This window comes from Lissotriton helveticus, chromosome 4_2, assembly GCF_964261635.1.
Source record: "Lissotriton helveticus chromosome 4_2, aLisHel1.1, whole genome shotgun sequence".
Lineage (NCBI taxonomy): Eukaryota > Metazoa > Chordata > Amphibia > Caudata > Salamandridae > Lissotriton > Lissotriton helveticus.
The window spans coordinates 4,336,106-4,358,906 of NC_136064.1; the positions used below are offsets into that span (position 1 = coordinate 4,336,106).

Genomic DNA, 22,801 nt, shown 5'->3' on the forward strand with positions numbered 1-22,801 from the left:
TAACTCCACCACTATCCTTAATCTAACCCTGAGCCTTGTCTAAACCATAGCGTAAACTTTAACCTAACTCTAAAACTAACCTCACCATTATCCCTAACTTAACTCTGAGTCTTAGCTAAACACTCATATATACTCACCTTGCTTGGCCATCGCCAGAAACCTAACGCCAACACAAGCCCTAATCTAACCTTGAGCCTGATCTAAACGAGAACATAAACTTTAAGCTAAATCTAACACTAACTTTTACAACCACTCTAAACCCAACCCTGTCACTATCGCTAATCTAAACCTGAGGCTTTTCCAAACCCTAACATAAACTTTAACCTAACTCTTCTTGCACTAAACCTAAGCACTACCCTAACTTCACCCTTAACCCTAACCATATTCCTGCCTATAAACACATTGACAATATAAATTATTTCACTGCTATGTATTTTTTCTTTATTATCTAAAATCAAATCTGCATATTCACATTTCTTAGTTTCAGTCGTCATGGCGGTATGCTTTGTGGTGGGATCTTTATTTTCACACATCAGTAGTGAGAGTTCCAATACTTTTGTATTTATTTATAACATTTTAGACAGAAGGTGAGCACTGAATGAAGAGCTACTAGAATTTCTCACAAACAGTGGACATCTTAAATTAAATTCAAGCAGGATTGAAGAGGTTACATGCCCCCTTAACCATTTGATCATATTTTGTAAATTTACAGGACACTTACGGTACACTTTAACTGTAATGTTATTTTTTAGGCTACTTTCCGCATCCACGCTGCAAGTGTAGACACCCCGATCTTCCCTAGAAACGTTCACCTTGGTCAGATTGCCATAGTAAAATTTTTGAAAACCAACTTGGTAAGACGACCGTCGGACTCCAGAATCCTTGAGCTATAAAAGAAAGAGAAAATACAGGCTAACATTTAAAAAAAGAATACACAGGCTGGCATTTAAAAAAGTTAAGAAAATAGAGGCTGGCCTATTAAAATGATTAAAAGAAATACAGGCTGGCATTTTTAAAAGATAAGAAAATGCAGGCTAGCATGTTAAAAGATTAGGAAAAGACATGCCGAAATTTTAAAATAAAATAAGAAAATGCAGGCTGACATTTTAAAAACATAATAAAATATATGCTGGCATTTAAAACATTTCACAAAACTCAGGCTGGCATTAGAAACATTTCTTTATACTGACCAGTAGAAGGTCTGGTAATACGTTTTTGTTTTTTAATGATTTTTTAATATTGATGCAAAGGGACTTCATCCCAATATATACAAATAAAAGGAAAAGCCCAAAACAAACAGGGTGGCAGCCAAATTGCATAATGTTCATAAACCAAAATGTACACCAAGAACATTTAAAATTGGAAAATCATATTTAGATTATCAATCCTTAAGTACATTATACCAAATAGTTTGAAATTTCCAGATAGCACGTATACCTCTGGTTTTTGCCACAGCTTTTTCCCTTTCACAGATCTCAACCAACATGATCCACCATTCTACCGAGCTACTAGGTTTGGAAGAAATCCTAGCCCTGGTGATGGCAAGCCTTGCAGTAACTAAAAAGATGGCAAAAAATGTGTGACGTGCAGGACTAGGATCGATCTTAAAACCCATCATTATCTTCTGTATAGTGAATCTTAATTCTAGACCCAGTCTGTCTCTACAAACGTGCCTAATATCCACCCAGAACGCCCAGATCGGCGAGCATATAGCAAACATCTGCACTATGTCGGCCGCGGTGGTTCCACATTTGGGGCTTTTTGTTTTTTCATCAAAGGCTTGCTTGTCTCTTTTTTTATCACACTTTAGATCTGAATTACTCTAAACGTGTTCGCTTCAAGACCATTAGAGATACAGTTACCATTTGGCGGGATATTGTTCTCGGCTACTCCCTTCCAACTTTTCATGATAGGTTCCCTCTTTGGGTCAATCCATTCTGGCCTGAGATCTTCAAGGATAAGTTGGCAAAAAGCTGGGCTATATACAGGGTGGAGAGACTTGGTCATCTATACAACACTACTGGTTTTAAGACCTTTCAATGTCTCTAAAATACATTCTCACTTCCTCAATATTTCTACTACAAGTATCTGCAGATTTGAGGTTTCTTCTTGAGGTCGCAAGGGTTGTATCCATTTCTGCACAAGAGATTCTTACTCTTATTCACGAAAAAGATGTCTCGTAATCCTGAAACTATTTTGTCAAATTTAGAGCCACTTCAGAATAACCCTGGCTGGACTAAAATGCTTAAAATGCACAGAAATATTGGTTCAGTCCAGTTTGTGAATCCAGGAGCCACTGTTTCCAGGATGTATATCACTACAACGCATGCTTTTACAACACCTGCCATTACGACGCAGGTTTTACAACGCAAGTCGTTACAACGACTTGCGTTGGGGGGCGCTGGATAGTGAATAGTTTAATTTACTATTCCAACTCCAGTCCCCGTGGATAGTAGGGAAGGTGTTGGATAGTAATTAAACTATTCCCTATCCTAGAGCGCCCTCCAGCGCAATTTGTTGTAATAACTTGCGTTGTAAAAGTTGCGTCGTAATGGTAGTGCGTTGTAAAAGTTGCGTTGTAAAGGATATTTCCCCTGTTTCCATAACTTAACAATCGTATATATTTCTACATGGCTGAATCTCTCAATGCTTAATTCCATTTTCCAGTTGATTCTACCAAACCAATTACTAATGAATATTCAAGGAGGAATATTTTTATTCTTTCATTTTGAACAATTAGTTAAACTAGATTTGCACCCCTCATATGTTAGTGCATTGAGTGACCCTGAGGCGGAACAGGGCCATGTGCAGAGTGAACATTCACTCTTGGAAAGCCTCAAGGAACTATTGACAGGTAACTGATGTGTACTGTTACCCAACTTAGTGCTACTCATTTTATGAAAGGCTGAGTGGACCTGCGGGGATTTAATTCTGTAACCACGAGGTCAAACACAGATCCCAGGAATGGATGTATCAGGGCCTAGGATAGACTGATAACAGTGGAAAACAAAGAGAGATATATGCAAGGTAAGAAAGTAAGAAAAAGTAGGTAGACGTTGGGGGCAAAAAGCAGGTGGATGGCAGGACGACTCCCCACTCCTGTACCTACCAGTGAACTGCACAATCCTTTGCCTGGGTTCAAAGAGGCAGAAGTGGCAGCATTCTTGGTGATTGGGACGAGGGAAGGTTTTAGACTTCCCTATTAGGGACACAACCAAACGTTCATTGCAGAACACCTCCAACCCTTCTGAGAAAGACCAGGGGTGCTCAGCAAAAATATTGTTAAAGAATTCAGTTTGGGAAGGACTTCTGCTTTAAAAGGTGCCTTTGGAAAATTTAAGGGTGTCTCCCTTGGGCCTACCTGCTACACATGGTTCTGGAATTCAGGATGACCCCCTACCTTTTTATCCAGACAGGCACTCTGTTCACCAGCTTTTGAGTCAGAAAGATTCTATGATGGCATACCCATCCTGGCGGGAGGCGGTGAAAGTGGTGAGGAACAAAGGGGAAACGCACACTTTTGGCTAAGCAAGAAGTAAAGTCCAGCATTTCTGATCCACACTTGGATAAGGCCTAAGGTTGGAGGCCTTTCTGTCTTCCATCCAAGAGCATCTGTGTATTTCAAAATATTGACACATATGTTTACTAGTTTTGCATGGAAAGTACCACCCGCATTTAAGTGGGCGGCAATACCAGCCACAGTTAGTGTAAACAGCACCAGGCTGAGGGACAATCTTGCTTTAGACCACTGCAGATCCCGATCCTCCTGTCTATGCATGACCCGCTTTGGGGGCCCCTTAGCCAGGGACCTGTCTGGATAAAGAGTTCAACTCCCAGAAGTCCATTATCCATGGCCAAGGCTCTAACCAAGGACCATAGTAACTCTCTATTAACTCAAAGGAGGTTTCGCCCCACTACCAAACTTAAGCTGTAGCCCATAGTCTTTTTTTATTAGACAAGAATCTGTCTCAGTGGGTGGTGCTAGGGAACAGTAGTGGTGGGCGGAGTGAAAGGGGGGGTTAGACAAGAAGAAAAAAAGAAAAACTGACTTATGTGCTGGCCGCCGCTTCTCCTCTGTCCTCTCTCTGTTCCGGTGTTGTGTAGTTCCTATAAATCTATATAGGATCTGCACGTTTAGACAACGTAACTATGGGATTGGTATCCAGACTGATTCCAGATACCCCCACCGGGTAGGTTAGTCTGGAGTCCTCCTAGCTCACAGTGCCCCTATGCACCCCTCTTACCAAGGAGTGAATAATTTCTGGCAACTAGAACATGACAACCCTAGAACATGACACCTCAGAATTGTGGAAACAGTACAGTACTTTTCGCTCAGTCACTCGTGCTCACTTCGTCTCAGAGGAATACACAGAATAAACAGTGCAGACTTTTTCAATAAGCATTTATTGAACCAGCGTCATTCTAATGTAAAATAGGTGTGCTGAAACAAACATAAGACAGAAACAGAAATAAATGATTGTAACCACCAATAAAGTAAAAGGATGGTAGATTCCTACCATAGTGCTAAAACAATGGATATAGGCAAGTATAAAAACACATGACAGTAATAAATGTGTACACCAACGATGAACTCCTAACTAGATGCATCTGTGTGTACCTAGCATGAATGTAGGTGTAGAGCCAAGATTTCCCCTAGGATAAAGCCGACTCTATTACCTGAAGTGAGAGACTGTGGGACCCCATCTTGGTCTTGAGAGGGACACCCCGCGAGCTATGTCAGACCACTGCGAGCTGGAGTGTCCGCGTGCAGAAACCTCAGCATCTCGCGTCAGTGTGTCACCATGGAAGTCCTTTTTCTCCTCTCCCTGCCTCAACAAAGATGTGGTGTTTATATACCCAAAGTGGTAGCCTCAATCAATCAATCAATCAAAGCATTTATATAGCGCACTACTCACACGGAGGGTCCCAAGGCGCTGGGGAGGAGGGGTCCGCTACTGCTCGAACAGCCAGGTCTTGAGCTGCTTCCTGAAGGCGAGGTGGTCTTGGGTCAGGCGGAGGTGAGTCGGGAGGGAGTTCCACTTGGCGGCCAGGTAGGAGAAGGACCTTCCTCCTGTTGTGGCTCTTCGGATGCGGGGGGCGGCGGCGAGGGCGTGGCTGGTCGATCGAAGCTGGCGGGTGGGAGTGTAGAAGTTGAGGCGGCTGTTGAGGTATCTTGGTCCTTGGTTGTGTAGGGCTTTGTGAGCGTGGGTGAGGAGACGGAAGGTGATTCTCTTGTTGACCGGGAGCCAGTGCAGGTCTCTCAGGTGTCCGGAGATGTGGCTGTGCCGGGGGATGTCGAGGATGAGTCTTGCTGAGGCGTTCTGGATCCGCTGGAGTCTCTTCTGGAGCTTGGCGGTGGTTCCGGCGTAGAGGGCGTTGCCGTAGTCCAGACGGCTGGTGACGAGGGCCTGGGTGACCGTCTTCCTGGTCTCGGTGGGGATCCACCGGAAGATCTTGCGTAGCATGCGCAGGATATTGAAGCAAGACGAGGAGACGGCGTTGACTTGTCTGGTCATGGAGAGGGAGGAGTCCAAGATGAAGCCCAGGTTGCGTGCGTGGTCTGTCGGTTTGGGTGCGCTGCCCAGGGCGGGGTGCCACCAGGAGTCGTCCCAGGCGGAGGGAGAGGAGCCCAGGATGAGAACTTCCGTCTTGTCTGTGTTCAGTTTCAGGCGGCTGGTCGTCATCCACTCGGCTACGTCTTTAATCCCTTCGTGTAGGTTGGCTCTGGCGGTGGCGGGGTCGTTGGTGAGGGAGAGGATCAGCTGAGTGTCGTCGGCGTATGAGATGATGTTGAGGTTGTGTTGGTGTGCGATGGCCGCAAGGGGGCTCATGTAGACATTGAAGAGGGTGGGGCTGAGTGAGGAGCCCTGAGGGACGCCGTAGATGACTTCGGTGGCTTCTGATCTGAACGGGGGAAGGCAGACTCTCTGTGTCCTTCCGGCGAGGAAGGAGATGATCCACTCCAGTGCCTTCTCCTGGATTCCGACGTTGCTGAGGCGCTGCACTAGGGTGCGGTGGCAGACGGTGTCGAATGCCCCGGAGAAGTCCAGGAGGATGAGGGCCGCTGTTTCTCCGTTGTCGAGCAGGGATCACTGACATAATATCGACGTCACAAATATCGAGATACAGAAATATCGAGTCAAAAATATCGAGAGACAAAATATCGACTGCCTATCTTCAAACAGGTAAGTACCAAAATATCGACTTACAAAAATATAGACTGTCAAAATATCGATTTTTTTAAATCTCTTAAAATTAAGTTACAACTAATATAGTAATAAATATATTTAATATAAACTTAGAAATAATTATTAATTTTTTTTAATTTTAATAAATAATGTATATAATTAAAAAAATTATATCACCAAAAATAATACATATATATATATATATATATATATATATATATATATATATATATATATATAAATATATATATATAAAAACATATTATTAAATAAACATATATAACATTTTTAGCGTAGCATAGAAAATGGTTAAAAATTATTGTTACAACTATAGTGAGTTCAACATTAGCAAAAGTGTTGGATAGCGTAGAGGTAAAATTTACTATTCCCACTCCAGTGGGTGCAACAGTAGAGAAAGCGCTGGATAGCGTAGGGGTTAAAATTACTATTCCCACTCCAGGGATGTATGACGTTACAACGCATACTTTTACAACACCTACCATTACAACAAAACTTTTACAACGCAAAAACTTTTACAACGCATACATTTACAACGCAAGATTTTACAACGCATATACCTTTACAACGCATACCATTACAACGTAAGTATTGGTAAGTATATAATAATTTTTTGAATATAAATTAATTAAAAACAGTATAATATAATTTAATGTTATTTAATTTTATTTAATTAATTTAATTTAAATGTAATTTTACTTTATTTTTACAAAGTACCCCTGTACCCCAAAAACCCAAAACTGACCCTGAACCCTAAAAATACCCCTTTACCCAAAAACTGAAAACTGACCCTGAACCCTAAAAATACCCCTTTAACCAAAAACTGAAAACTGACCCAGAACCCTAAAAATACCCCTTTACCCCAAAAAAATGAAAACTGACCCTGAACCCTAAAAATACCCCTTTACCCAAAAACTGAAAACTGACCCTGAACCCTAAAAATACCCCTTTACCCAAAAACTGAAAACTGACCCTGAACCCTAAAAATACCCCTTTACCTCAAAAACTGAAAACTGACCCTGAACCCTAAAAATACCCCTTTAACCCAAAAACTGAAAACTGACCCTGAACCCTAAAAATACCCCTTTACCCAAAAACTGAAAACTGACCCTGAACCCTAAAAATACCCCTTTACACAAAAACTGAAAACTGACCCTGAACCCTAAAAATACCGCTTTACCCCAGAAACTGAAAACTGACCCTGAACCCTAAAAAGACCCCTTTACCCAAAAACTGAAAACTGACCCTGAACCCTAAAAATACCCCTTTACCCAAAAACCCAAACATATAACATTTTAAAAATAATTATATACTTACCAATACTTACGTTGTAATGGTATGCGTTGTAAAGGTATCTGCGTTGTAAAAACATGCTTTATAAATGTATGCGTTGTAAAAGTTTTTGCATTGTAAAAGTTTTGTTGTAATGGTAGTGCATAGTAAAAGTTGCATTGTAAACGTTGCATACCCACTCCAGTGGGTGCAACAGTAGGGAAAGTGTTGGATAGCGTGGGGGTTAAAATTACTATTCCAACTTCAGAGAATGCAACAGTATGGAAAGCGCTGGATAGCGTAGGGGTATAAATTACTATTCCCACTCCAGTGAGTGCAACAGTAGGGAAAGTAAATACTTCATATATAAATATAATTAAGAGAAATATTAATACCAATTACAATTAATTACCAATTATATTTAAATTAATTACCAATTAATATTTAATTAACAATTAATTAAAAATAAATACCAATAAATTAAATAACATATTAAATTAATTATAATTAAATTACTTCCCACCCTATTCCCCTATAAAGCCACAACCCGCTAGAGAAAATAAATTAATAAAAATAATTTTTTTATCAAATAATCAATTAAAATTAATTACCAATTATAATTTAATTAATTACCAATTAATATTTAATTAACAATTAATTAAAAATAATTACCAATAAATGAAATAACGTATTAAATTAATTATAATTAAATTACTTCCCACCCTATTCCCCTATAAACCCACAACCCGCTACAGAAAATAAATTACTCAAAATAACATATGTATCAATTAATCAATTAAAATGAATTACCAATTATAATTTAATTAATTACCAAGTAATATTTAATTAACAATTAATTAAAAATAAATACCAATAAATTAAATAACATATTAAATTAATTATATTTAACTTACTTCCCACCCTATTCCCCTATAAACCCACAACCCGCTACAGAAAATAAATTACTAAAATAACATATTTATCAATTAATCAATTAAAATGAATTGCCAATTATATTTTAATTATTTACCAATTAATTTTTAATTAACAATTAATTAAAAATAAATACCAACAAATTAAATAACATAGTAAATTAATTATAATTAAATTACTTCCCACCCTATTCCCCTATAAACCCACAACCCGCTACAGAATTATATTACACAAAAATTAAAAAATATTAACTTACCTCATTTTCGATATTTTTGTTGTCTATATTCTATCTAGTCGATATTATGTCATTCTATATTTTTGACTTCGATATTTTGGCTACTCTAGTCGATATTTTTGTAGTCTATATTATGTCTAGTCGATATTATGTCTAGTCGATATTAAAAACTCGATATTATGTCTAGTCGAAATTAACAACTCGATATTATGTCTGTTCACCGTCGAGCAGGGCTCGGATGTCATCGGTGGCAGCGATGAGGGCGGTCTCGGTGCTGTGGTTGGCCCGGAAGCCAGACTGCGAGAGGTCGAGGGATCCATTCGTCTTGAGGAAGGCGGCCAGCTGCTTGTTGACGTTCTTCTCGATGACTTTGGCCGGAAACGGGAGGAGCGAGATGGGGCGGTAGTTTTTGAGTTCGGTGGGGTCCGCTGATGGTTTCTTAAGTAGAGCGCTGAGTTTGGCGTGCTTCCAGCTCTCAGGGAAGGTAGCGGTGTCAAAGGAGGTGTTGATGATGTCCCGCAGGTGGGGTGCGATGACAGCGTCGGCCTTGTTGAAGACGTGGTGGGGGCAGGGGTCGGTTGGAGATCCAGAGTGGATGGTGTTCATCGTGCGGATGGTGTCTTCGGTGCTGATCGGTGTCCAGGCGCGTAGGGTGGTGGTGGAGAGCGTAGGTGCGGTCATGGGGAGCGTTGGTTGAGGGCTGAAGCTGTTGTGAATGTCAGCGATCTTGTTGTGGAAGTAGGAGGCAAAGGAGTTGCAGAGGGCTTGAGATGGGGTGATGTCGTTGTTTCCGGCGTTGGGGTTGGAGAGCTCTTTCACGATGTTGAAGAGTTCCTTGCTGTTGTGTGCGTTGTTGTCCAGTCGTTCCTTGAATGCAGTTTTCTTGGTGGCGTGGATCAGTTGGTGGTGTTTTCGGGTGGCGAGCTTGAGGGTGGTCATGTTGTCTGGTGTAGGGTCTCTGCACCAGGTTCTCTCGAGGGCTCGGCAGTGCTTCTTGGAGTTCTTGAGTTCGTCTGTGAACCAGGGTGCTTTCTTGCTGCCGGGTCTGCTAGGTGGGGTCCTCAGTGGGGCGAGGTCGTCTGCGCAGCTGCTGATCCACTTCGTGAGGTTGTCAGCGGCCTGGCTGGGGTTCGCTGAGCTGGTGGGGGGTGCTGGCTCAGGGATGCGGCGAGCTGGTCGGCTGTGATCTTGTTCCAGCTTCTGCATGCACCCTGATGCTGGTGGTGGTGGACCGTTGTTTTTTTGAAGCTGAAGTGGATGCAGCTGTGGTCCGTCCAGTGGAGTCCGGTGGCGTGGCTGAAGACGATGTCCTTGCTGGATGAGAAGACGGGGTCGAGTGTGTGTCCGGCGTAGTGGGTGGGGGTGGTCACCAGCTGCTTGAAACCGAGGTTGGCGAGGTTGTCCAGCAGGGTGCTGGTGTTGCGGTCGTTGTTGTTCTCCAGGTGGAAGTTGAGGTCCCCGAGGAGGATGTAGTCAGCGGAGGGGAGGGCGTGCGGGCTGATGTAGTCGGTGATGTCTTCGCTGAATTGTGTGCGGGTTCCCGGGGGTCTGTAGATGAGGGTGCCTCTGGGGATCTACCTTGCTGTGTCATGTCAGACTAGGATGACGGAAGGAATGACCCTTATACATAATTATTATGCAGTAGATGGTAGTCCTGCTAAGATTCCAAGAATCCTCATGCATAATGAATGAGGCTAGTTTTCAGAGAAAACCCCACGTCATTTAAGCAGTACCGTAACTAGGTAAAAGGTCAGTACCAAGAACTGTTATGCAGTGTAATGGCAGGGGAAATATAGGTGAAAGGTTGGTTATTAGCTGAGCCCATAACAGGGTAACATAAGACTGGCAGCACACAAGCTACCAGACTCCCCGAAGCCAATCACAACGCTGCTGTCACAAGCATGACAGCAGCATTGCGATTAGTCTGAGCAGCCTGGTCTGCTGCTCAGACAGGGCCTGGGAACCTAGGACTGTTCTCTACCCGGCTGTGAATCACAGATGGAGAAAGCCCACGACAGCAGGCTAAACCATCCTGCGCACTTCTGGTGCACCAACCACTCCTCCTCCCTCTGACGACAACCGAGCCCCGCCCCTCCCTTACCTGCCTCTGTAGTAAGAATAAAATGATAATAACCTTGTGTTATTATACTTTTTTTTCCCTTATGCACAGCTCAGAGAGCATTGGGGCAACACTCCTCCGCCTTAGTAGAGGCATCGCTGCTGGTCTGTCTTGTTAAGAGGCAGCATTGCCATATTTCATATCCCAGTATTGATGTGTGCAAGGATTAATTTTAACAATATTTTCCTCCAACAGTTAGGCAATGGGGCAGTAAAGTATAGGGGACAAAGAAAGGAAGCGCAGTGTAAGTGGGAGTGAAATGGGATGGGACAGAAAGATTATGTGAACTGATGGCCAGGAATTATGGCCATTCAAAAAAACAGACGTGCAGCAATCAAAGGGCCTGATTTGATTTTGAGTTTGGTGGATGGGTTACTCTGCCATAAATGTGAGGGATCTCACGGCACATATAATAAACAAACTCTCAATCAGGCCATAAGTGGGGTATAGACAAGCACTCATGGAGTTACAATGAGAATATTTTAATTTCTTTTTACTTTTTCATTTTTTTCTTATAAAAAATTCAACATTCATTTACGTTTTTTGAAGTACAGAGCCATTCCGGGACTTATCACTCTTTTTTCGATTGGTCGAGTTCTTTGGCAACAAGTTTTTTTCCAATATTTCTTTTAAGGATCAAATCTTTTTATTGGCATACCAGAAGAGATATCACATACACAGCAAGCCGCCTACAAGCCACAGCGGGCAGGCCGAGAAATGTAGTTGCTAACAGACGAACAGAGCCAAACATATCAACCTGTGCAGTCGCAGTGTAGTCACAGTAATACACAGCATATCACCTACAACCCAGTATGAGCCGGCCGCGCTTTCAGTATTTCTTTTTAACTGAGGGGCATACTATCAAGGGGGTTTATCTCTGCTTTTTTGGCTTTAAAAGCCAAGAAAGCAGAGATAAAATTATCTCCCTATTACCTAGCTGTCGCTAACACCAGTTAGCGACAGCTAGTAGGAGATAGCAACCATCTTGGGCCCCACTTTGCATGTCAGTGATATTTATCACTAATGACATGCAAAGTGGGCGTGCCAAGATGTTAGCGACTGGAAACAGTCGCTAACATCGCTATCTCCTATTACCAACTTTTGGAGATATTCGCGCTAGGCCCGAATATCTCCAAAAACTAACACCTGCCCTGAGCAGTTCTTAGCCATGTTATCCAATGGGAGGTGGATAACATGGCTAAGAGCATTAGCTTGGTAATGCATGAATATCGCTGACTTTTCAGCGATATTCATGCATTGCGGCCGTTTTTTATCGCATTTGCGATAAACCTTGATAATAGCAAGGTTTATCTGCGATAATTTCTGACGATGCTTAGCGTTAAAAAATTAGTTGCTAAGCATCGTTAGCGATAAATATCGCTTAACGTTGGTAATATGCCCCAGAGTGTTTCTGCTCACCACAACGCCATTGAAGGTCCAGTCCACTCGCGCTTGTCCATTTAGGGGTGTCCATACAGAACATACAAGAGAAAGAGTGTCTCCAACCAGCAGCTTTTCCTCCTCTGCGTGGACAGTCATGTTATAGATATCTGTCACTGAATGACAAGAAAAAAATAAACAATGAATTTGAGTTAAGCTAGGCAAATAGCTTGAATTAAAAGAACATCATAAAAAGACAGTTAAAACAGAAGAGTACACACACCGAGAAAAAAAAAGATGCACCTGAAAAATGCATTTCTAAAACAATTTCGTCTAATGTCAATCATGTGTTTTTGATGAATGGTGAAAACTGGCTCACCCACTGACCTTCTTCCTCTCAGCTGCCCCTCTAATGCCCTCAAAGAATACTCATGCTCAACCATTGTACTGTACTAATCCATTTTAATTTTTTCTATCTAAGACTTGACACAACTCTACCCTCCAACTTCCACAGCTCACTCAAATCAAGCTGTGCTGCACAGGAAGACTCTTTAAGGTAGGAGGAGCAGTATCTAAAGTCCGTGATTTCAACTAACCAGTTCCTTGAATTGGTGTTCTAATGTGGTGGCTGCCATTTTGGGACAGGCACAGCCAGATACAGGGGGCAGCCATGACACCACACACACTGATCACCCACTAATCATTAGCGTGCTTCCTGTGGGAGGCCTTCTTTCCAAGCACAGACAAACTCTGTTAGGGCCCGATTACGACTTTGGCACTGCGTCGCCGAGTCCGCCCCGCCCCAACACCTCCAAACCCGTGGTGAGATCGCCTGTCAGATTAAGAGTTTCCTCTTGTTTGGCTGGCTTTTTTTGTAGTTCCCACGGCAGTGCCTCTAAAAATGGCCACCGCAATGAGAATGCCAAAAACAGTTACTGCCAGACACGTAATCAGCCCCATAGTGTTCAAAGTAAAGAGACATGCATGGTATTACCATTACTCACAAACTCAAATGCGAGGTTTACATTTTAATTATATTTCTTTATAATGTCATGAGGCATTTGCTTGACCACTGTCCATTAGCGGGGACGGCATTCATCTGGAAGGAGCAAGTCTCTGTGTGGCTTCATCACGTGTTCCTCTAACTGTATCGCACTAGCGAATGGCTTGTGCTCACTTGACACATGTTACCCCAGTATGCAGATGGGCTGCCATGGTCAGTAACATTCTAAACCACATTCTCACCACTGACTGCTGCCAACGCCAAAGAGATGACCACAGAATTATTCATGGAATTATTAAAATTTTTGCACTCTCCCTAAGTATTCAATGCTCTGTCACCCAAGCCACATTATTTTAAAAATGTTATGAGTGACAAAATGTTATGTTTTTTTACTTCCTTCACAATTCTATTTATTTCTGGGCAGTGCATGACGTCCCACGCACCACACTTCCTGTCAATATGCTTTTTTAGCATCAAAAGCTCTTTCCCATAGGATCTCTTAAAACTCTTTATTATATAATTATTTTTTGCTCTTCGTCCTTCCTCTTCAACCCCTAACTCGCCTTCTCACATTGTATTCGAGCAGGAGTATTATTTACATGGATTAAAACATTTCACATTATAGCTAAAGGTCAGAAATATATTTTGTAAGTTTAGCTTGGTTTTTGATTTTTGTTTTCATAGACTATGTATTATCCCATCTATTTCAGTCTAACTAACCACCAACATCAGAATCTCTGTCTTTTCAAGACATCATGCAGATGTTTGCTATTTTGCTAAATTATGAACATTAAGGATTGTTATAGGCAACAATGCAATTATTGTAAGTTCCTGCACCATGTTGACATGTGTTCTCCACTTGGCATTGATGCTGATGGCCCAAAGCATACTTGTGCTTGTAGGGTTCACAGTTCTCAGTCGGCTACTGTTAAACTAGGGTAGTATGGTGTCTCACAGTCACTGTCAAACCTAGCAGATTGTCAAGTCTACAAGTCATTGTCAAATCTAGAAGTTGCAGTTGAATACTTCTCAGTAAATGCTGGACATACATTTTTGAACTGTCAATGATTTTTGGCAATCATCAGAGAAGAGTGTTCATGACTTTTCTGGTTTTTCCAGTATTCAATCATTATATAAAAGTCAGGAATTTGATACCTGTTATATGGTGTACATCACCCGGAGAACATTCAGGTGGTGGAAGCAGAATAGCTTATACAGAAATGTCATATTATATACGTATCGTGTCCTAAATATCGTGAACAAATATATCGTACTCCTTTTGGGTCTAAATTTTCTATTATTAATTCTATATTTTTGCAGAGGCGATTTAGGACTCAATTTTTATGTTAGGCTATATTCTGACAATGATAGTTTGGTACCGCAGTCTTTCGGGCAATAGCCGCATGACTTGTCACTCAAATCCTTAGACATGAATCTATTAATCTACAAAATATTAGGCTGGGCCGTTCCCCCTCCCCGTATCATTGCGCTTGTGCATGTTTTCCCAAGTATAAAATAATTAAAAACAACAAGGACCCCCTGCTATTCATAAGAGTTCCCAATGCAGGGAAAATATATTGTATATAAAGACCTTAGGCAGCCTAATGTTTTAATTCAAGTATACTTATAGATATTATTACAGAAAACAGCCAAGCAAAACGAATAAAATCGACCAATACATTTATCAAAAATATAAATAGAAATTAGAAAGTCTTGACAATGATGATCAATCTATTAACCATGTCCTAACCTATGGGTAATCTAAATCATTGTATCAAATCATAATTTCTTCATACAGTCCAGGAGAACATGTCAAATGGTCATGGAGATTATTTTCCTACAATAATGAGCTAAAAATAAAGATGCAACACAAAGGTGGCTTAGATCGTGAGTGGTTCTTGGAAGGATGGTGCCACCTCCTTGTCGGCAAAATCCTGAAACACGTCCATCAGGGCGGAGCGGCGGTGTCGCTGATCCTACTGTCCATTTAGTGCATTTGCCTGATGATTGTGGACCAAGACCAGTGCGAATTACGCAAGACGCTCGCATGCTTGGTGACACTAACCCTCCAAATGTATTCCATAAAGGCCTTCCATAGGGTGGCTGGTGTATCAACAGAGCCAGCACTGAGTGCGAAGCATTCTACAGTGGAGTTGTGCAGCTCCACGCAAAAGGCTGAGCCATGCAGAACGTTGCTGGGTAGGCATCATGGTTGGGCCAAACCTCGCTTATAAGGCACCTGTAGCACCATTTGTACTAGGGCATGATGTGACAGGGTGTGGGGGAGGGGTACCACCTCCAACACCCAGAGGGTAGCACTAGTGGAGAAGACTAAGTAAACAATGAGGTCCATATGCCATGAGGGACAGAATAGAAGGTGTATGCTGAGGTTGCTGAGATTTCGAATGAATAGACTATATCTCGAAAGACGCACATTACACGTGGTTTGCTGCCCACCGTAGAACTAGTTGTCAACTAAAGGATTTAGTACCATATTCAGGCCACACCAGAGTACCAGATCTGCTTCCACCCGGCCCATTAGTGCAGAAATCTTGTGGTGAAAGTCAGGGGACTCAACATTAGGAGCATATATGTTGGCCAGCATTACACATTTGTTTGCTAAAATACTAGACAGTATCACATACCTCCCAGCATTATCGACAAAGGTGACCTTGTGGGCAAATGGGACACTTCTATGTTTTACAATTCACACCCCAGTTTGCAGAGAGTTTCCTCACATCTATAAACTTACACCTTGCCTCTTAAACGGCCATCGTGAAGTCAGGGAGGATGGTGATCGTTGAGCCCTGGAATGACAGGGGGCTCCGTTCTTGGCCAGGTTAAGAGCCGCGTCACTGTCCCTAAAGTTGAGCAAGCGGGCCATAAGCAGGTGTGGGGGAGTGCCAGGGGGTGGCAGTAGTTCAAGAAACCTGTGGGCCTTCTTCACCACAAATGTGTCCATGAAGCTTTGCTTGCCAAAGAGTTCTGAAAGGAGAAGTTTCACGAGCAAGTCGAGCGGCCCATATCTGCGGATTCTGTCACCCCTAGTATCCGAAGGTTACTGCGGCAAGACCAGTTTTCGAGAACTTCATTCTTGGTCACAGCTGTCTTCAGCAGGTTTTCAACTTTTTCCAGATGCTTAGTGACTAATGAGCTATTATCTTCCAGATTCAAGATATGCTTCTCTGCACCCTCTAGCCTAGTGTTTTGTTGGTCTATCCAGTCATTCATGCAATACAGCCTACGCGTGAGGGTGCTGAAGCGTGCATCAAATGATCTGAAGCCAGCTCGCAGCTCTGCCATTATGGCAGCGGTGCCATCCGTTGCTCCACTTCCGGTCTCCTCTACTGGGCCATCTTGACTATCTGACAGGGAGTGCTGTCATCATCTATTTTTGTTATGCTCAAACATGAGCTTCTGTTGTTTTGATCTCCCAGTCCTATTTTGGATTCGGTGTGGGAGAAGGGGAAATAGTCACCCTTACGATCAGAATGTTACTGAAAGGATTGTAGTAGAATATGTCATCCCGAGTCCAAGCTCAAGGGAGTGCCAGGCACCCCACTCTCTAACAATGTGTACAATTATAGATAACAGCAAGCAGTGATCACAATAGGTGACAGTCCCCGAGTGTTTCTCTGTGCTAATATGCTTGTAGGGATCAGTGGGTGACTCTACACCATTAATGTGCCATCATGCCGCCCAGAACCATAGGTCACAACCTCCATCCTTGATTTTATTGGAGTGGCCCATCAGGAGCAGGAAATGGCCGAGATGCCCGTCCACCAGCAGCGTGAAGCAGACCCCAGGGTGTATCAGGGGGACTCACTGGCGTGAATCAGGAGGTCCAATAGGCAAGCCATGGTATGGGGGGCACTCTGACTCCTCTCCTGGCCGTGCAAGAAAAAGGGGTAGGCTAAGAAGGAGGCCAACTAGGTCCAATCGCGGCCGCCCCAGGCCCACCCATGGGCCGCCAAGGTGCCACAAGGAAATGGTGTAGGCCAGCCACCACGGGCTCTAGTAGGGGAGGGCCTTACATCCAAGTCGGCGATGCGGAGAGTGCAAGGTACGTGGTTTTGTTTATATATTTATTTTATTTTCACTATCCTGTCGTATGTCAACTTCCACACCCCCATCCCCACCCCGCCCTACCGTGCTTGCCAGAATGGGCCGCGACTGCAAGCACCGAAGTGTAAATAGTTCAGGACTTAGCAAGCATGTGATTTTTTTTAAAGCATTTTTCTTGTTTTACAAACACAAGCATACATGCTGCTTTGTATAGGTAGTGTGCATAGGTTTGCAAAAAATTAAGTTAACCACGTCTCATAAAAAGCTAATAAAAACATGAAATGAAAGACATGAAATGTAAGCAGTGTCCTGGCATTCAAGTGGACTTTTTAGATGAATGCGCACACACAGTGCCATCACTCACAGTGAAAAGAATATACGGCTGAAGTGGGCTGGGCCACTGCCCCATGCTAGATGCTGTGTTGGGCAAAAAGAAAATATGAAGGCCACTCCATGTATTTATGTATGAATGCATGCATTTAGGTATGTATTTTGAATATGAACGTTTTGTAAAACATGAAGCTAGACAGACGGCTTAAACTGCCTCTAGGCCAGAACTAACAAGCATTTACAATGCAATGGTCTCGGCATTATTAAAGGTAGTGCGATTGGCATTGCTCATGACATTTTTTTTTTAATCTTAAATAAATGGCATTGTCATTTACATTGCCAATAGGTTAATCGCTCGCAAATGCATGACCTATTGCATTTACACCCACACAGAGCCACACACACAAAGCCACCCACACACACACAGAGACCCCCCCACATACACACAGAGCCCCACACACACACACACACAGAGCCCCCCACACACAGAGCCCCCCCACACACACACAGAGCCCCACACACACAGAGCCCCACACACACAGAGCCACACACACACACAGAGCCCCACATACACACACAGAGCCACACACACACACACACACACACACAGAGCCACCCACACACACACACACAGCGCCACACACACACACACAGAGCCCCCCCCCCACACACACAGAGCCCCACACACACACACCCAGAGCCACACACACACACACCCAGAGCCACACACACACACACACCCAGAGCCACACACACACCCAGAGCCACACACACACCTAGAGCCACACACACACCCAGAGCCACGCACACACCCAGAGCCACACACACCCACTCAGAGCCACACACACACACCCAGAGCCACACACACACACACACCCAGAGCCACACACACACACCCCTGCCAACATTTTTTTACCTACGTGAGATCTATTGGCTTTATCAATGTTTTTTTTAAAAACCCGTGCTGCTGTGCAAAATGGCTTAATGTTAAAAAAAAAATGTAAAGTGACAACTAGCATTGACCACGTCATAGCACAATTTTTTTCTCTTAAGTAATGGGTTATCAGGCAATGTGTGTAAAGACAGCGTGATGAACAAGCAACACAGGGGAAATGCAGGGAGGAAGAAGGGAGCTACAAGCACAGACGGTGGGAGAAGCTTGGGGTAGGAAAGTAAACCCGAACAGCAGGAGGAGGACAGGAGTGTGAGAAATCAAGTACAGACAGTGGGAGGAGGGCAGGGGAAGCGAGCACAGGCAGCGGGAGGAGGGCGTGGGAAGCAAGCAAAGGCAGCGGGAGGAGGGCGGGGGAAGCTAGCACAGGCAGCAGGAAGATGGCAGCGGAAGCAAGCACAGGCAGCGGGAAGATGGCGGAGGAAGTAAGCACAGGCAGCGGGAAGATGGCTGTGGAAGCAAGCACAGGCAGCGGAATGATAAAGGAAGCACAGAGAGCGGGAGGAGGGCTGAGTAAAGGAGAGGGACTCCAGATACATGCACTCTATAACAGTGCATGGAAAAAATAAAAACATAAAAACTACCTCCACATAACGGTGAAAAGCACGCAGGAACCACATCTCTTCTCAGAACCTCATGATGATGCATAGAGACTCGAGTCTGAGTCTCCTGCCTGCTGCACTCAGATTACCCGCCACTTCTGCCTACTTCCTCCGGATGTGACGGCACTCTCTACTGCCGGCACATCCGGATTCTAAAACTGGCCCCCATGGTGCCACGGTTATTGAAAGCAGTATCGACTGCTGAGAGGGCAGCCCTCCTCCCCCCCTTACAGTGTGTTTGTGTGATGAGTCTGAGTAAGCCCCGAGCCGTGCCGGGCGGCGCCGCATTCCTGTTTCCAGGGCAACACAGCAGGCAGCTGACCCTGGGCAGAGTGCTGAGAGCAGATCGGTTAGGAACTCGGGCTCAGCAAGCACCTTGTCTCGAACAGCAGAGAGCCGGGCACCGGCGCTGCTGGTGGCGCGCCTGGCAGAGTGAACAAATTACAAAAGCAAACGTTAAGTTACATGAGGCAAAAGTGACAAGTGTGGAAGGGCGGAGGTGCTTGGCACAGGACGCGCCTGGCACAGGGCACGGGTGTCTGCGCGGGGCTTTATAAGGGTCTCTCCGGTGCGCACGGAGAGACTGACACTGTCCGCAGTCTGCCAAGTGGGGACCGCTCTCGCAGGAAGACTCGAAGCAATCGGAAAGAGAGCTGTCCTGGGGCGGAGCAGAGCGCAGTCATGGGGGCCGTGCGTGTATGTGGACTCCGGGTGCTACGCAAACATGTGCACCTACTTGTGGGGCGACAGACTGGCTATAGACGGGAGGTTTATAAGGAATGGCCGGGACATTTGCAAGTGCTTGCTTCAGCCTTGCCTGCCCAGAGTGCCTGCAATAGGTCACGAAAGCACGGTTTCATTCCGATAGTGTGATCGTGTTTATCCACCATGTCCTTGTCAGCAAGCATTCTTCGCAACTTGTTTAACTACGAGCTGGATTTATTCAAATTGAACTCTATGCGTTGGGAGGGGGAGACAAGGAAGTACCCCCCTATAAGTAGAAGCCCAGACTCTGAAAAGCAGATCCAACTTTTACTTTCATACTGGTTCGTGTTACAGAAAAAATGCTGACTGTTTCATTGAAAAGTGTGTGAATGCAAAACATATTGCTTAAGAGGGCAGTTTAAGTTGTGTAACGTAACATAAGAGAAAAAGTATGCCACCTAAAACGCTTTTCTGTTATTAACTTTAAAACGCTGACATACAAAAATAGCTCCTGGAGCGCTCCTCTCTTGCCTTACGATCTCGGAAGGCAAGAGAGGAGCGCTCCACACCACCATGTTTCTCCGAGGTCATTCACAAATGGCTCGGAGAAACGCCCATAAGTTTTTGGATTGAGGGGCGTGTTTAGGTCAGACTGGGACCTCGGCGAGAGGGAGGGTGTACCCCCTACCACTAGAAAAGGGACGGGGCTTAAAAAACAGAGAGAAAACGCCCCCGAATCTGCTCAAGCCGGGGCTAGAACCGAGTGACGCTCCTCTCCACCAATGGCTGGCCAGCATTTACGAGGCCAGCCAATGGAGAAGAGGAGCGGGTTCAAGCCCCCATACTACACAACATAAAATCTTCGGCTCCGCCCACTGCTTACGCAGTGCGACGGTAGCCTCGACCTAAAAAGGAAACAAAGCCATACAATCTGTGTTTCCTTTCTTCTGCCACTCCATTAGCCTTTCAGCTGGGAATAGAAGGCTGTTAAGTGTCTAAAGGTTGTACAAAGGATCAGTACTATGATGTTTACAAGAGTGGAAGGGTGTCTGACGTCACTTCCGCTATACCCTTCCATTTAGTGAATTGTTTCCATGAGTACAATGGGCCTACAATTCATATCTATCTTCATTATAATAGCTGCTCTTTACTGTTTTCACTCCAGATTTTTTTCACAGCAGACACAGTAAGGCCTCAAGCAATTACGTGATCAAAATGTACGACAATTTCATGTGTTGAAATGGAAGGTCTTGAACCCAAGAATTTCTGGCCCACTGGATGGGGTGTGGTGTAAGGTGCTAGCCATAAAAATGTGTAAGAATTACACCTATCCTTCTCTTTACTTGGTACTTACCCACTCTATGAGGGACATAAGAGGCTGAGTAGTCCTTTCCGCTGGCTTGTGTCCTGCATGTCAGCAACCTTTGGAAGGTGACAGGAGGGTGGGGTATCACAAACCCCTTTTTAGGATTCCATTGTACCCCAGTTAGACCATGAGGTGGAGGTGGGAGCTGTCAAGAGAGCAGAACATGAAGCACAAAGTCACAATCTGATGTCTGATAAGAGGAAAAAGTACAAAGCGTCAATTTTTTCAACATCCTGTCCTTCCTTGCAAGTACTCCTTTACTTCGAAACAGCTATATGCAAATCTTTGTTGAGAATGAAGTCCCAGAAATGATCTATTAAAGGGATTACCTTAAAGGGTCCAAACAGTGCACACGATCACATGAACCAGTTGCTGTAACCAGGAAGAAGGTTTATCATCTCCGTAAGGATAGCAGTCCGATAGCACTGCCCTTTTCCAGAGCTTTCTCTGCTTGAACTAACCCCATTGGACCAACCTCTTTCTCCTGGTGAAGAAGAACTGCATGGGCAATGTATCTGGACCAATCTGGTCCCCTTGAGGGATCTGACCCTCTCCCACTGAGGGATTATATGCTCTCCTCGAATATTTCAACTTGGTCAATATACAGTAAATTGATTTAGCGCTGCCAAGTGGCTGCTTTGTAACATCCCGGCTCTCTACAAAACACTAAAGAAAATAGTTTGCATACAAGGGATAGAAAATGTCATGATTTGTTAATAACATTTTCTATTTGGAAGCATCCACTAAGAGATAGTGATGATGTGTGTTACAGAGAAGATACAATGATGATGGATCCTTGTAGGTTATTTAGATGTAGGTTTATTAGCTTGGTTGTAGGTTACAGATCAGTGGTTAATTACTAGAAAATAAATGCCGGGGTTCTCATCAGGAGGCAGCTTGCACCAGCCCATTTCTCCTGTTAGCACCGCCTACAACAGAATCGACTACTAACCATGGATGTGGCTTAATGGCCAGACCTGCAGACTTCAGGGTTGGGGAACCAGGTTCGAGACTCAGTGTCAGCTCCACATCCTGTGTTCCTGGGCAAATCACTTAATCTACTTGTAAATGAATGTGTCCTTAAAGGGTGCTCATGAAAAGTCCCGGTGTTAATGATTAAGTGCCGCTGCTGAGCACCGGAAACCACTGGGTCAATTTAAGCACTGTTACAGATAAAGTCCCACCAGCAGCAGCATCCTGCTGCTCAGCCCCTCTCACTCTAACTGTCCACTCACCCAAGCACAAGCACTCTCAACATTCCAACCATCCTATGACCTCACTCGCTGGCTGAGCATCAGGGAACATGAAGACGGTGGGGAGAATGCATAAGATAGCAAAAGGCCACAACACTGTGTTTATCACAAGCAGTGCCATGCCAGTTGTATGGCACATGTGTGACTTACGGACAGTTAGGTAATGTTTGTGAAAAGTATTGCCCTTGTTGGAAACATAGGGTACTACTGAGAGCTCACTGAAAAGCTGAGTCGTCCTCTTTGGGCTTTGACTTTCTGGTGCTAGAGAGGCAAACAATCAAAGCTTGCTCTTGGATGGTGGTGTGGGGTGATATATGATATTCAGGCAGTTCATCTATCACTTGGAATAAATATAGAGCATTATTTATGAGGCTGTGCGT

At 44.0% G+C, this 22,801-nt stretch overlaps 1 protein-coding gene across 2 annotated transcripts in view; it reads right to left on the reverse strand.

Moving 5' to 3' along the window:
- The window catches only part of LOC144752173 (vascular endothelial growth factor receptor kdr-like), a 655,129-nt gene that overhangs the window by 358,851 nt on the left and 273,477 nt on the right, over positions 1-22,801 (reverse strand). For both annotated transcript variants that reach the window (XM_078640102.1, XM_078640103.1), the window contains exons 5-7: positions 21,157-21,313; positions 12,185-12,321; positions 722-887 (exon numbers count right to left, since the gene is read on the reverse strand). In XM_078640102.1, coding sequence (XP_078496228.1) covers positions 722-887; positions 12,185-12,321; positions 21,157-21,313 — 460 coding nt within the window. The remainder of the gene's footprint in view (positions 1-721; positions 888-12,184; positions 12,322-21,156; positions 21,314-22,801) is intronic.